This window comes from Mobula hypostoma, chromosome 9 (assembly GCF_963921235.1).
Source record: "Mobula hypostoma chromosome 9, sMobHyp1.1, whole genome shotgun sequence".
NCBI lineage: Eukaryota > Metazoa > Chordata > Chondrichthyes > Myliobatiformes > Myliobatidae > Mobula > Mobula hypostoma.
The window spans coordinates 131,341,380-131,356,920 of NC_086105.1; the positions used below are offsets into that span (position 1 = coordinate 131,341,380).

The following is a 15,541-nucleotide window of genomic DNA, read 5'->3' on the forward strand; positions in this document are numbered from 1 at the left end:
ACCACAGCCCCCAGTGTGTCCAGTCTGACTCCTCTCACTGAGCCAGCCTTTCTAATCAGTTTATTGAGCCTGTGTTGGTATCACCCGTGTTGATACCATTGCCCCAGCACACCACCGCATAGAAGATTGTACAGCGACAACAGACTAGTAGAGCATGTGCAGGAGAGGCCTGCGTACTCCAAAAGTAGAGGAGTCTCCGGCCCTTCTTGTACACAGCCTCTGTGTTGGTGCTCCACTCAAGTCTGTCATCCAGGTGCACCCCCGGATACTTGTAGGTTCTCAGCACATCCACAAACTCACCATCAATAATAAGAGGGAGCAGTGCAGGCTTAGTCTTCCTAAAGTCCATCACCATCTTCTTTGTCTTACTGATGCTGAGCTGCAGATGATTCAGCTTGCACCATTTGACAAAGTCCTCCACCAGGGCCCTGTATTCATCCTCCCATCCTCCCTTTATACACCCAACTATTATCGAGTCATCACAGAATTTCTGCAGATGACATAACAGTGTTGTATCTAAGGTCCGAGGTATACAGCATAAATAGGAAGGGAGCCAATACTGTACAGTCCCCTGTGTGGCCAGGCTATAACCCTATCTTCGTTATATGCGTCTTCAGACAATGCGGATTCACAGTTATGCGTCAAACCTATTTCTACCAACTTCTCACAATGCGTCCAAAACTCAGTTATGCAAGGCTGTTGGGACCAGAAGCACCACTTTCCCGCCAATACAAGTCACGTTTGCATGCCTCACAGTCTCGCATTGGTTTTGACAGCGTGTGGGTGTGCAATCTCGCGCTCTTAAACTTTTGTTGTTGTTACCTACGGTGCACTGATTTTGTGCTTGAAATATTTAACTATGCCTCCTAAGCATCCCGTGTCAAGTCCTGGACCATCAGCCGAGCGGCAGAGAATCGCTTTCACACTTGAAAAAAAAGTTGGAAATTATAAACAGGGCCGCGTCAGGTGAAGGTAACACAGCTCTGGGATGCTATTTTGGCCTGGTGAGTCCACGATCAGAAATTGGTGGGGAAGGATTCTCAGATCTTGAGACTGCTGACGTGGTAGAACGCCTGGATTCTCATGATGAAGAAATAAGTGTGGATGACCTTCTGCATTTAACTCAGACTGAAGGTGATAACGATGAAGAAGAAAGTGACGAGTTGCAGGTGAAGGATTTTATGGTGAAGCAACTGGCAGAATTTTTTAAGGCTGCAGAACACTTGGCACAAATGGCGATGGACATGGACCCAAGTTTAGAACGGAGTCTGCATTTTGGTCGTTCCCTGCACTCATTCCTTCTTCCCTACAAGCAAATTTATGCTGAAAAACAAAATGCTGCCAAGCAAACAACCCTCACCACTTTCTTCAAACTGGTGTCATCTCCTGCTGCCGGCAGTTCTGTGAGTCTTCCTTCACCCCTTGCTGTCCTTGATGATCCTGACGACACACAACCATCCACCTCATCCATGTAAAGCTGCCCGACACCACTACACAAGCATTCACCTCCCAGAGCCAACACACCTGCCACTGTTGATGAGTACTGTTCACCCTCGTAGGTTAACTTTCTATCATTTATTACGTTGAATATTACGTTAAACTGATGAAATATAATACGAATGTTGCCTTGTGGTACTGCTTTTGTGTCATACTGGTATGAAAATGTGAATAACTTACAGATAAAGCATATTTAGGAAGCCTTCCAGAACGCATCCCTATTTTCTCCATTTAAATAATTATTCACATTATGTGTTTTCCATACAATGCGTCAACTGCAAGGAACGTGTCCCCTGAAATAACGAGGATAGTGTAGTTTTCTAGTACCAAACACATGTTAGAAATTGAATAAACAGTTTAAATGCTTTGACTTTAGTTCTGTAGGCTGTAAGTGGCTGAGGCCGCTGTAACAGCCATAAACACAGCTTGGGATGTTTTGCGTAATGGTCTTGAGGTGGCGCACTCAGTCTGCTATCAACACACATCAAAGTTGCTGGTGAATGCAGCAGGCCAGGCAGCATCTCTAGGAAGAGGTACAGTTGACGTTTCGGGCCAAGACTGTACCTCTTCCTAGAGATGCTGCCTGGTCTGCTGCGTTCACCAGCAACTTTGATGTGTGTTGCTTGAATTTCCAGCATCTGCAGAATTCCTCATGTTTGCGTTTTTAAGTTCAGTCTGCTATTTTCGCTTTGTTCGGTGGGGGGAAAGACTTCCACGGGGAGTAGTAGTGGACTAGGGATTCCCACAATTACTCTTCAAAGATTCCTTAACACTGCCTTCAAGTTTCTGGTAATCTTTGTGCCTTTAACATTATCTAAAAGAAAATTCTCTAGAAAAATTAACTCACGTCCATCAAATTAAATTTTTCAACAATCCCAGTAGATGTTTGATTATTACAGTATACACACAACTATAGAAGGCAACAGAATAAAAGCATATGTAAGAAAATACATTGTGATCTATTCAGATGTGATTTTTTTCCCCCCACACCCTTTACAAATCCATGACACCTGGTTCCATTGCACAAGACAGCATTTGTACCCAAAGTACTTATCAGAGAACTGTACTGTACGTTCAACTGAGTGGTAAATCATTCCAAAAGCAATTTCTGGAAACAAGTTTTTTTTTAGATTTTGGTGCCAGCAAGATATAATATTTGATTTAGTGTCCTTGTGCATGAAAAAAATACTTGGCATTATCACATAATTAGATATAAATAGTCTGGAACAAGCCAAATGTTTGATCTTACTTGAGCTTAAATGTAATCTTTCATCTGCTGCTTTTCTCTATGCTCCAGATTCGTAAGTCAGTCCCTAAAATAAACCCCCTCTGCTTCCAACATTAACATGCCAAATATTCACAGGACAACTAGGAATCATATAAGAGTTGATAAGGATTCAGCTTCAGTTTCTCCTCTTGACTGCCCTACAAAGGACCGAATGGCCATATTCTAATTGTTTTGTTCTGTTCTTTCATTAAATTACATTCAAGCTGTTTTCCGTGTCTCCATCAACAAAAGAATGGTGGGTCCTGAAACTGTTGATAAAACCACTAATGAGTGGAGAACTACTTTCTACTTTATACTGCAGTAGTGCTCTAGATATTGTATTTCCCATTTAGTTCCCCTCCCTCGCACACACATGTTGCGTCCAAATTTATTTTCAAATCCGATGGTGCTTCTCATCTCTACTTGATAGTCTCAGGATCCTTGCTGATCATTAACCCTGTTTATTAGGCATTTATGTTTAAAGTTAATATCTCCACTATCCATGCCAGAGTTAGCTCTACAACTGTGTTCTTCAAATAGGTCTGCAGTCATTCACAATGGTGATAAATAAATCAAACTTTTCTGAATTCTTTAAACATAAGGCAACACATCTAAGTGAACCATGAGGGAAGAGGGAGGAGAAGATAGTGACACGATGCGACGCAGCACGCGCGGCCTCTCCGGTAAAATTATATTGTATTTGTTAAATAGGGGTCGTGCACAATCCTGATTTGATGGAGATGGACGTGAGAAGCACAGAGGAACATCTGGAGAAACAGAATTCTGAAATGCCCGGTTTGCTGCCGCTGCTACTGCGCGATCAAGAACCTCCAGAGGGAAGGCCCCAAATCCTCGGCTTTGCTTGTTACTGGTAGCCAGGGCTGGGGTCGAAGCGCTCGGTGCTCAGTGTTGGAGGCTCGAAGTTTTCGGACAGATTGAGAGTCGGACTGTGGTCGGGTGCTTCCAAGATGCTGCATCGGCAAGTTTGCGGTGCTGGAAGCTCAAGGCAGGGAGAGTTTTCTTCCTTCTACTGTCTGCGTGAGACGCTGGGACTTTTGAGAGACTTTGAAACTTTTCACTGTGCCCATGGTCTGTTCTTCTATCAAATTACAGTATTGCTTGCACTGTTGTAACTATATGTTATAATTATGTGTTTTTTGTCAGTTTTTCAGTCTTGGTCTGTCTTGTGTTTCTGTGATATCACACTGGAGGAACATTCTATCATTTCTTAATGCATGCATTACTAAATGACAATAAAAGAGGACTGAGTGTCCTCACAATCTAATCTAATCTAAGTTCAGTACTATATGCATACACGTTGAATGACAGATAATCGATCAGGTTTATCATCACCAGCATGTGACATGAAATTTGTTAACCTAGTAGCAGCAGTTCAATGCAATACATAATCCAAAAGAAAAAAATAAACAAAATAATAATAAACAAGTAAATTAATTACAGTATATGTATATTGAATAAATTTTTTAAAAGTGCAAAAAAACAGAAATACTGTATATTAAAAAAAAGTGAGGTACTGTGGTAAACACAAAATACTCTGCAGATGCTGGGGTCAAAGCAACATGCACAACAAACTGAAGGAACTCAGCATCCGTGGAAATGAACAGTCAACGTTTCGGGCCGGAACCCTTCGTCAGGATTGAAGAGGGAAGGGGCAGAGGCCCTATAAAGAAGGTGGAGGGAGGGTGGGAAGAAGGCGGGTAGGGGCCAGGTGAAAAACCAGTAAGAGGAAAGATAAAGGGGTGGGGGAGAGGAAGCAGGGAGGTGATAGGCAGGAAAGGTGAAGAAGGAATAGGGGAAAGCACAATGGGTAGTAGGAGGCAGAACCATGAGGGAGGTGATAGACAGCTGGAGGAGGGGGCAGAGTGAAACTGGGAGGGGGAGGGAAATACACGAAGTTGGAGAATTCAATCTTCATGCCAAGGGGCTGGAGACTACTCAGACGGTATATGAAGTGTTGCTCCTCCAACCTGAGCTTGGCCTCATCATGGCAGTAGAGGAGGCCATGTATGGTCAAATCGGAATGGTAGTGTGAAGCAGAGTTGAAGTGGGTGGCTACCGGGCGATCCTGTCTGTTGTGGCGGATGGAGTGGAGGTGCTCGATGAAGCGGTCCCCCAATCTGTGCCGGGTTTCACCGATGTAGAGGGGACCACACTGGGAAGTCGAGCGCCTCCGCTCCGTCCGCCACAACAGTTAACTCCCGGTGCGGCCTCCTCTACATCGGTGAGACCCGACGCAGATGAACTTTGGAAGGACAAACCAAGATAGAACATACAAGGTAATTGGTAGGGCACTGAGGAGTGCAGTAAAACAGAGGGATCTGGGAATACAGATACAAAATTCCCTAAAAGTGGCGTCACAGGTAGATAGGGTCGTAAAGAGAGCTTTTGGTACATTGGCCTTTATATATCAAAGTTTTGAGTATAAGAGTTGGAATGTTATGGTGAGGTTGTATAAGGCATTGGTGAGACCGAATTCGGAGTATTGTGTGCAGTTTTGGTCACCAAATTACAGGAAGGATACTAATAAGGTTGAAGGAGTGCAGAGAAGGTTTACAAGGACGATGCCGGGACTTGAGAAACTCAGTTACAGAGAAATGTTGAATAGATTAGGACCTTATTCCCTGGAGCATAGAAGAATGAGGGGAGATTTGATAGAGGTATATAAAATTATGATGGGTAAAGATAGAGTGAATGCAAGCAGGTTTTTTCCCACTGAGGCTAGGGGAGAAAAAAAACCAGAGGACATGGATTAAGGGTGAAGAGGGGAAAAGTTTAAAGGGAACATGGGGGGGGGGGGCTTCTTCACACAGAGAGTGGAATGAGCTGCCAGATGAAGTGGTTAATGCAGGCTCACTTTTAACATTTAAGAAAAACTTGGACAGGTACATGGATGAGAGGTGTATGGAGGGATATGGTCCAGGTGCAGATCAGTGGGGCTAGGCAGAAAAATGGTTTGGCACAGCCAAGAAGGGCCAAAAGGCCTGTTTCTGTGCTGTAATGTTCTATGGTTGCCACCCACTTCAACTCTGCTTCACATTCCCATTTGGATATGTCCATACATGGCCTCCTCTACTGACATGAGGCCAAACTCCAGTTGGAGGAGCATCATCTGGGTAGTCTCCAGCCCCTTGGCATGAACATTGAATTCTCCAACTTCTGGTAATTCCCTCCACTCCCCCCCGACCCAAGTTTCACTCTGCCCCCCTTCCTCCAGCTGCCCATCACCTCCCTCATGGCTCCATCTCCTTCTACTACCCATTGTGCTTTACCCTATTCCTTCTTCACCTTTCCTGCCTATCCCCTCCCTGCATCCCCTTGATCTTTCCCCTTACTGGTTTTTCACCTGGAACCTACCAGCTTCTCCTTCCCACCCTCCCCCCACCTTCTCTATAGGGCCCCTGCCCCCTCCCTTTTCAGTCCTGACGAAAGGTCTCGGCCCGAAACGTTGACTGTTCGTTTCCACAGATGCTGCCCAACGTGCTGAGTTCCTCCAGCATGTTGCTGTGAGGTACTGTTCAATGTCCATTTAGGAATCAGATGGCAGAGGGGAAGAAGCTGTTCCTGAATCACTGAGTGTGTGCCTTCAGGCTTCTGTACCTTCTACCTGATGGTAACAGTGAGAAAACGGCATGCCCTGCGTGCTGGAGGTCCTTAATGGATGCTGCTTTTCTGAGACGCCGCTTCGTGAAGGTGTCCTAGGTACTTTGTAGGCTAGTACCCAAGATGGAGCTACCTAGATTTACAACCCTCTGCAGTTCTTTTGGACCGATGCAGTACAGTACCAACCCCCCCCCCCACCCCCCCATACTAGACAATGATGCAGCCTGTCAGAATGCTCTCCATGGTACATCTATACAAGTTTTTAAATGTATTTGTTGACAAGCCAAATCTCTTCAAACTTCAAATTAAGTATAGCTGCTGTCTTGCCTTCTTTATAACTACATTGATATGTTGGGACCAGGTTAGATCCTCAGAGATCTTGACACCCAGGGACATGAAACTGCTCACTCTCTCCACTTCTGATCCCTCTATGAGGATTGGTATGTGTTCCTTCGTCTTACCCTTCCTGAAGTCCACAATCAGCTCTTTTGTCTTACTGACGTTGAGTGTCAGGTTGTTGCTGCAGCACCATTCCACTAGTTGGCATATCTCACTCCTATACACTCCCTTGTCTCCATCTGAGATTCTACCAACAATGGTTGTATCATCAGCAAATTTATAGATGGTATTTGAGCTATCCATAGCTACACAGTCATATGTATACAGAGAGTAGAGCAGTGGGCTAAGCACACACCCCTGATGTGCGCCATTGTTGATTGCCCTAATTACAACTGAAGCGGAAGCGAAAGACTGCATCTACAACAGAACAACCTATTAGAACAAAATCAATATCATTACTATTAAACAATTTTGTTACTGAAAGATTAAATGACATAAAATGAACTTTGTTTTTAAAAGAAAATATATCGTACATCAAAATAAAATACAATTACAAATCAGTTTCCTGAATAACCGCTTTTATTGACCAAGCTAGACTGAAACTTATTTAAAAAAAAATATCCACTACACTTTCAAACACTAATTTGACAAACTTTATACAATTGTGTACATAACAAAATAGTTATGGATCCATAAAAATAGCCAATTTCTCAATATTGATCTTAAAATGAAATACCATAAGCGGTATAAAAATGCAATGCTTGGATAGTATAGATTTGATGCAGTTTAAGTTCAGGCTACAAAGAGCAGAGAAAGGTACAATAAATTCACAAAAATATCACAGTTTGTGTACACATGTTCATTGCAGAATTCATATTTTTATCTGTAGCTACTTATTCAAAATCTTTGCAGAAGGCTAGCCAGTGATAACAAACAAATTAATGGTGTTTTTCTGAAGATTAAACTCTCCAGGTTTGTGCAAATAATCTCATTGTAAATCCTATCGAATAGATCTTAAATGAACATTAGTAAGTGAACATAAACAATGTCATTCAGTCATGGAGTGCGCTTCCAGGTAGTTTTAAAACTATAGTAAAGGTTATTTTTGTGAAACTATAGCACTAGATATGCACCGCTCTCTATCGCAGACACAGATCACTCAGCATTGCAAGGTATCCTTTAATAACTCAAGAAAACAACCTTTGATGCAAAGTGGAAGCACAATGGTCGTGCAAGAAAACTATTCAGGAATCATTAATCACATCACAATTAAATAAATTCTTTCCAAATGTTAAATTATAATACAGAAATATGATGCAAAAGGCCATTAATGATTGTTAGTTTGTATTTTAATGTGACTTGAAATCTCGTTCTTATATTTTTGAAATATCAAATAGAGAAATTACTTCAGAGCGCCATTAGAATTCAGCGTGGTTCTATTCACAATCTTTAATGCACTCGTGATGTACAATAATCTCACGACGCTTGACATGTTGCCATGTTTGTTTGAGCAAAAGCCGGTACAACCTTCCAAACGATGAATTATGCCATTACCCAATTTCATTTAATTTAAAAATAGAAGTTGCTTATTAACCTCACATGGTCTCAACAAGTTAAAAGATTTTTTTCCATTTATATTTCAAGCTGATCTGACAATAACTTCCAGAAAAGTCCCAATCAACACTTGAAGTAAACATAATTTTCCCACATAGCCTGCTTCTGTGTATAACATTTCTCTTAAGGACTTCCAAGCTTGGTAACTGACAGAAGTTGGAACCTTGGATTGCAGACATTATTTTTGTGAAAAGCACCACAACAAAGCTAACAAAAAGGTTCCATTCTCACTATTTGAGAGAGTAGACTTGTAGACTTATACTTCTGAGCATGCAAGACAGAGTTCGCATAAAAGCAAAAAGTATTCTTTGATGGCAAGAGGCGTTCCTCGAAGTTGTTTCCTGGGCAGACTCTAAACCATTGCAATACAGCTATCACTTTTGTGGGGTGCTAACAATCAAAGATATGCATGCAATATCAATGTCATATTTCTTTTTCAATTTTTGTATCCCTTTTCAATCAGAAATCTAGGGCTCAATTATCTAGCTGCTTAACATACAAATGTTAAAAGCAGTTTCATGGAGTCTGACTTTCCTTTAGGTTCAATATATTAACATGGTCATGTGGAACATTTGACCATCATGCTTTGGTGCAGCCAAAAGTGGTCACATGCCTTTCAGTAAAGTGACCAATATTACATTCCATACCTACTTCATGCAACAGAAAAACCATGGTAACACAAAAGCATTTAAAAGTAGCTGGTGTCACGCTCAATTTGCATTCCCAAGTAGCATCTACGTCAGCTCAAAGACCCACAGTTAATCAACCAAAAACACTGACATGTTTGCATAAATTTTTATATCAGTCTTTGGACAAGGGAAAGATCGATTTCAAACCAAAGGTAAATAAATACAAGATTAAAAAAAATAATTTTAGTTTGAGTAGGACCACGCGTGGAAAATAGATATTAAAAATGCTAAACAAAAAACCTTTTCTGCACACACTGCCATTTAAATAGTCTAAACTTTCTTGCTGGGTTCCTACAGATTTGAGACTGAGGAAAATAAACTGAGGTCAAACTGACCACATTATCATTAAAATCACTATTGAGCACTGTACAAAGGGATGGCCAATTGCAAGGCAGCAAGATATATTTTCTCCTTTGGAAAACTTATTCAGAAATATCAGGAACATTTTTATTTGAAAAGCACCAAACAAAACAACATCATTGCATGCAAAACAATTGTTGGTCACAATTGGATTTAACAGTCTGGTTTAAAAGCTGTGCAGTGTTTCATTTTTCTTCCTATTTGAGCTCATCTTTTACAAATCACACGGGAAACTTTAAGCAAGACACTAATAAAAGGTTTCATTCTGTACTAGACAGCCATTTTCTATTATACACAACAGACTCTTGTATTGCTGGGATTATCAGAGTACATCATCCATGACGTATCCCCACCATACAGGTCTTAAGTAGCTTAAGTATTCCACTTTCCTTTTCAGTGTCCTGATATTCCTTCATGAGTTTTGCACATCTGTCCCTTGTTACATGATAGTCAATAATGTTGATGATAACGTGCAGGACCAGCTTGGAATTTGTATCAACATTTATATCAGGAGGAATTTAACCAAACCAATAAAAAAAATGTAAAGGATTAACATCAGCATAGACCTTCGTTAACAACCCATTATTCCATAAGTAAACTCCGTATACCATCTTAACAAAATTACAACAAAGAACAGCAGCAGATGGTTGGCACACACTCACGTTAGTCTCAAGAAGTGCCATGTCAGTGCATTAACAAGATTTGGCTGGGTACAGGCAATTTGATCCTCAAATCACCACAGGGACATATTTACAATGGCCAGTATGGAAAAATAAAGCATTTACTGATAATGAGAAACATGAAAATCAAGTTAAATGGCCCCAAAATTTTAAAAGAAACAATTAAAAGATTGTAACGGTCACTGGTTGCAGGCCAGGTACACTGCAGACATATCATTTTCAGATTGGTCCAAGGCCTTTGCTTTTTTAAACACCTAGAAGAAAAAAACAAATAAAAGATTGAAATTAATGTTACAACTGGAAAGAGCAATATCCCCAAAATTCTCTCAAACAAGTTTTTTAAACTATCATTCAGTAATAATGCGAAGGGGCCATGAGGAATCCTAAGGAAAGTAACTGCACTAGTTTCAAATATTGTATTAATCAGCCACAAAATAGGACAAAAACAAATTCATTCTTAAATTCCATTCAGACAAGGAGAACATAAAATTCAAGCTTGCTTTTAACAGGTAAAAGCATCATGGCAACTGCTTATGTTGGCACAGAGAAACACTGCTCAATTAATAAACTATTTATGATCAATTCAGTTCAGGCTATTAATACTACTAATAATATTGCCTCTTCAGATCACTAACATTTTTAGATGCTTGGAGATAGTCTGAATGGTAGAAATAATTTTAGAAGTCATCACCAGGCAGAAACCACATTAACCGATTTGATTCACAAACAAATATCAGGGCATAACATGTCTAGAACTTACTTCATTGGCCGCAGCAGCCATTGGTGTTGAATGATTGACAGAATCACCCATAGCAATAGCTAACCTGAGGTCCTTTTGTACATGTTTCAACAAGAAGTCAGGCTTGAAGTTTCCCTGTAAAATACCTGATAATGAAAGAATCACTAGTTGGTACAATAAATTGTTTTGGAAGTCAATTATTGTTATGTGTAATAGTCATAGAACATGGTTGCAATGGTGTTAAAAGGCCAATGATCGCACTAAAATTTAAGGAAAATTATACCTTTGGACTATAAACCTGTAAATTCACAGAACAGTTAAGTGTAAGATGCTGATTTAACTGTTGACGTGCTCGTAAAAAATTTCTAGCATCTACTGCATTTCCTTATGACATTGAAATCCAATACACAGTATATTCCAGTTCTAATCTACAGACACGAATGGTAACTTTCAAAATCAAAATCAAGTACAAATTCACCTTCAAGCCCAAGGTCAGTTAGTGGTTGAAGTAATTATTAAACCAGTTGTTTCATACAAATCTAGTGAATTTTGTTTCAAAACTTTAAAACTGTTATCAAGTTTACACAAGAGTTAACTGTTCAGCAGTCTCACAGATTAATCATTCTCACCTATGGTTCCAGTATAGATGTTAAATATTGAAAAATAAGTTGCCATAATCACTGCTGGTAACAGTGGTAGAGGTGGATACAATAGGATACATGGAGCTTAGAAAAATAGAGGGCTATGCGGTAGGGTAATTCTAAAACAGCTTCTAGAGTAGGTTACACGGTCGGCACAACATTGTGGGCTGAAGGGCCTGTAATGTGCTGTAGATTTCTATGTTCTATAATCAGTAACAGCCATTTGTCAACATACTAAAGGGATGTGCTGCTGGAAAATGTTTCATGAGCCAAATTTTGTGAATTGTAAAGTCGGAGTGCAATGCATCATGAGCATTTTGTTACAGAATGGCATGATGTCCTTTACAAAAGACAGCTTAGACAGCAAAAAACATGTATCCCAAAAAGTAAGTGGGAGTTTGGCAAAAACTCTGAATTAGTTCTAATTGAGGAATCATTCTATTTTACTGCTGCAGGCATAACAATGACCAAATCTTAACTGTCATTAGTGTGCTGAATTATCTTTTCCACTGCTTAAACAATGCACACAATTGCAAATTACAATACTAATCTAAGCAGGAAAATCTCATCAATGTTATTATGGTTTAGCTCCTTAGCCCAACAACTCTTCAAAACTTGTTACAATACTGCATAAAGCACCTGGAGTTCTCATCTACATAACAACCATGGAGATCACCATGCTTGCTGCAATAACTAGAAGCATGCAGAAAAAGTTTGAAATAATTGTGTAAAATGGGTAGAAACGAAACAAAAAGGATGCAGAGCTAAGTAATTATGATGCCCAACCGCCATTCCTTTGCTTGCATCTTCCAAAACAGTTCTACTTCCATCTTTAATATCTCTATTTTTCCCTTTCAGGGTTCTTTTGAAGACCCTGACCTGGAGTTACACGCTGACTACGGTTGTTTGCAGGAATGGGACCCACTCTTGGGGTACCACAATCGGCCGTTATTCAGCATGCCAAAGGCTTGGTCTAAGATTTCGGCTCAGATTCAGAAGCCTGGAATCTCGAGGAACTGAAGACGGGCAGATCAAGGGTCGGTGTCGCCACAGGAAACCCATGTGTCGTTGGGGGAGTCGCAACATCTGCTGTGTGCCTGGGGATCCGGGATCTTTGCGATCTTTAGGCACAGAGCTCGAAAAAAGTGACGTAACGGACCTTTAACATCATAAACCAGTGAGTTGTTTGTTATGTCTCCCCGCTCATTGGAAAATGGAGTTACCTCTTTCTCCCTTATCTGGAGAGAGAGAGCCTGCAGCATGTCGAATTATCTGGTGAACAAGGTAGTCTTTGGGGTAACTGCAGGTCTGTGTCTTTGCTATAGCTTTGCTCACACTTGAGTGCTGGTAGCAGGTGCGCTTTATTTTTGCTGGTGGGGGCGAGGGAGATTGTTACTCACTGCCGCTTACGTGCAGGAGGGAGGGGAGCTGGGGGGGGGACTTTGGGGTTCTAACATTTTTGTCATTCATTCTTGGGGCACTCCTCTGTCTTCGTGGATGGGTGTAAAGAAAAAGCATTTCAGGATGTATATTGTATACATTTCTCTGACATTAAATTGTACCTTTGAAATACTAATGAATAATACCTATTATCTATGATACAAATACATTCATGCAAATATTATACACACTCCTACAATATTTCCCCAACATTTCAACCTCTATTGGCTTGTGTATGAGATTAAAGGCAAATTAATTTTGCCTTTGGTCAAATTCTCACATTTGCTTACAAGAACGTATTTGCATTGGGGGAATTAAATTCATCAGGTTAGCGTAACTTTAATGATAATTCAAATAAAAAAGCCCCGTTCCCTTAACCAATACCCCTAAAAATTCCATAAGTTATTACTTTGGCACTTCTGGTCCAAAAAAGCACACGCTAAAGGTCCCTGACTCAGGATATAAAGCAACACTTCTTGCGACTGGCTTGCTATTTTAGCCAATGTAAATCCTTCAGCTATAGAAGCCATGAAGCTCCCCAGGATCATATTTACAATCAGCATCATCTTCGAAGCATTGCCCACCTCTCCTGAAAAAGAAAAATAAGACATTGACGTTGGTCATTTACGTGTTCCATATACTTCTGGAAGTAGCACTCTCATAATAAAATATATGCAACTTAGTGAGATTGTCACTATTAACCATAACATTATGGAAATTAATATGTAATTTGGGCAACAGCAAGACGAGAGATGCCTTTTCAAAACACAAGTATTTCCATTGGAATTGTCTTATTCTTTTCCTTGTTTTTTCTCTCCTTCACCCCACACCCCTCCATAACCTACATGCTTATATATTTTAAATGCCAAATGCCAACGGTTATCATCTTGTGCATGGTGAAATATTATCAAAGTTGTGATGACCAAACATGTAGCATTGCACACTATTTTTGTTTTGCAAGTAAAATATTTCTTTTGGAGTAAATGTCATGGACAGTGGCTTTTCATAACCAGTTATATTATTTGATACAGCACCATGCACAATATAAACAGATGGGGATGGCAAAATATAAAATCTGAAGACCAGGCTCATAAATGCTTTAAATATAGATTTAGAGACTCCCAACTAATATCCCGTTGCAAAACAAATTAACAAATCCGATGGAATGTCATATGACTTCCTATCAAGCATATTTTATAGACTGCGTAACTGAATTTACCACAAAGTTTGCTTTTCTACCTGGCAAAAACAAACATCCCTGATAAGCATTTCAAATATATTTTCAAGGAGAAATTATTGGAGGATTCTATAAGCAGGGACCTACCCAAATAGAAAGACTTCTTCCCCATGGCCTGAAAACAGCTGCTACAATCATCAAACAAAGCCTTATCTCCAGCTGCAAGGATCACCAGCATTCCATTTTCCGATAGCTGCCGATTCCCTGAGACTGGTGCTTCAAGAAAGCGCCCCCCTCTGGAAGTGATCACCTATGTAAGAGTAACCATTACACAGATCAGTCCTGGCCACTGTGCCATCTTGCAGCCTAAAGACCTACCAAACTTTAGATCTAACGAAGCACCAGACACAGCACTGGAATCAAAGAACTGGTGCACAACACTAACTAAAGTGCCTATCAAGGGATCAGTTATCTACTCTGAAAATTTGGACAGCAAGCAGAAGCTGCCCACTTAAAGCAATGTCCAATAAACAATTTTAAACTGCACGTCTTAACATTCACTTTTGTAATTTTAATTCCTCGTAATAACACCCCCACCTCATCAACTGAATATTTAAAAATTATGATAAAACATTCATGCATATTCTCCTCTTCAATTAAAGTGCTGTTTGATTTGAAATGCATCAGCCATGTCAAAATTTCCCCATTAACTTTCCAGGAAATATTATGGAGAATGATTTAATCACAATCACTACTAAGCTGAACCTCTCTAAACATGCAGACAAAACCCTGTTGTTTCATGTTTTGCTCCTTCAACTTAATTAATACAGCACATACCAAGATTAACTCTCAAACGTTCAATTGAAACTGCATAGGATCACACCTAACAATGCTCTTGCCAAATAAACTGCTTAAGTCAACCTTCTTCACTTTTCACATAAATACTTTGCTTCTGTTACTTGATAATAGAATAGAGCAAAATAACAGGAAATAACCAAACAAAATTAAAACACAAATCTTCCATGAAAATCTAGAAAGAAATTCACAGGTAAACAATGCTGAAGAAGGAAAGTAAAGTGGAACCAATGCATTAAAGTGAACAAGCTATAAGTTCTCGAAAGAGACCGAAACAAAAATTAAGGAAAATATTGGTGTTCTATAAGGAAGCAGCATGTTAGGAAAGGCTCAGGACCACTGAATCAAAGCTCTATTAACTACATTATTGAATGAGATTAACTTTTACTGGTTCTCAGGGTCTGACATTTGACTCAACCAACCCACAACGTAGATTTTGGCAAGCTTTGCACCTTACTGAATACAGCCACACATCCAGCTGGCCAAAAACAAGATACTAATTTCTGAAGCTGGATTTGGAAAAGGAGTTGGCCACTTAGCCTTCAAGGTTGGTGTGCCATTAAATAAGATCACAGCTGACCTGATTGTCACCTCAACTCCAAGTTCCTGACTACCCTATGTG

General features: G+C 40.1%; 1 protein-coding gene across 2 annotated transcripts in view; it reads right to left on the reverse strand.

Moving 5' to 3' along the window:
• Positions 1-7,411: 7,411 nt before the first annotated feature.
• glyr1 (glyoxylate reductase 1 homolog (Arabidopsis)) overlaps positions 7,412-15,541 on the reverse strand; it is a 62,209-nt gene continuing 54,079 nt past the window's right edge. For both annotated transcript variants that reach the window (XM_063059181.1, XM_063059180.1), the window contains 4 exons: positions 14,212-14,374; positions 13,297-13,476; positions 10,828-10,952; positions 7,412-10,321 (listed from right to left, as the gene is read on the reverse strand). In XM_063059181.1, coding sequence (XP_062915251.1) covers positions 10,247-10,321; positions 10,828-10,952; positions 13,297-13,476; positions 14,212-14,374 — 543 coding nt within the window. In that variant the 3' untranslated portion in view covers positions 7,412-10,246. The remainder of the gene's footprint in view (positions 10,322-10,827; positions 10,953-13,296; positions 13,477-14,211; positions 14,375-15,541) is intronic.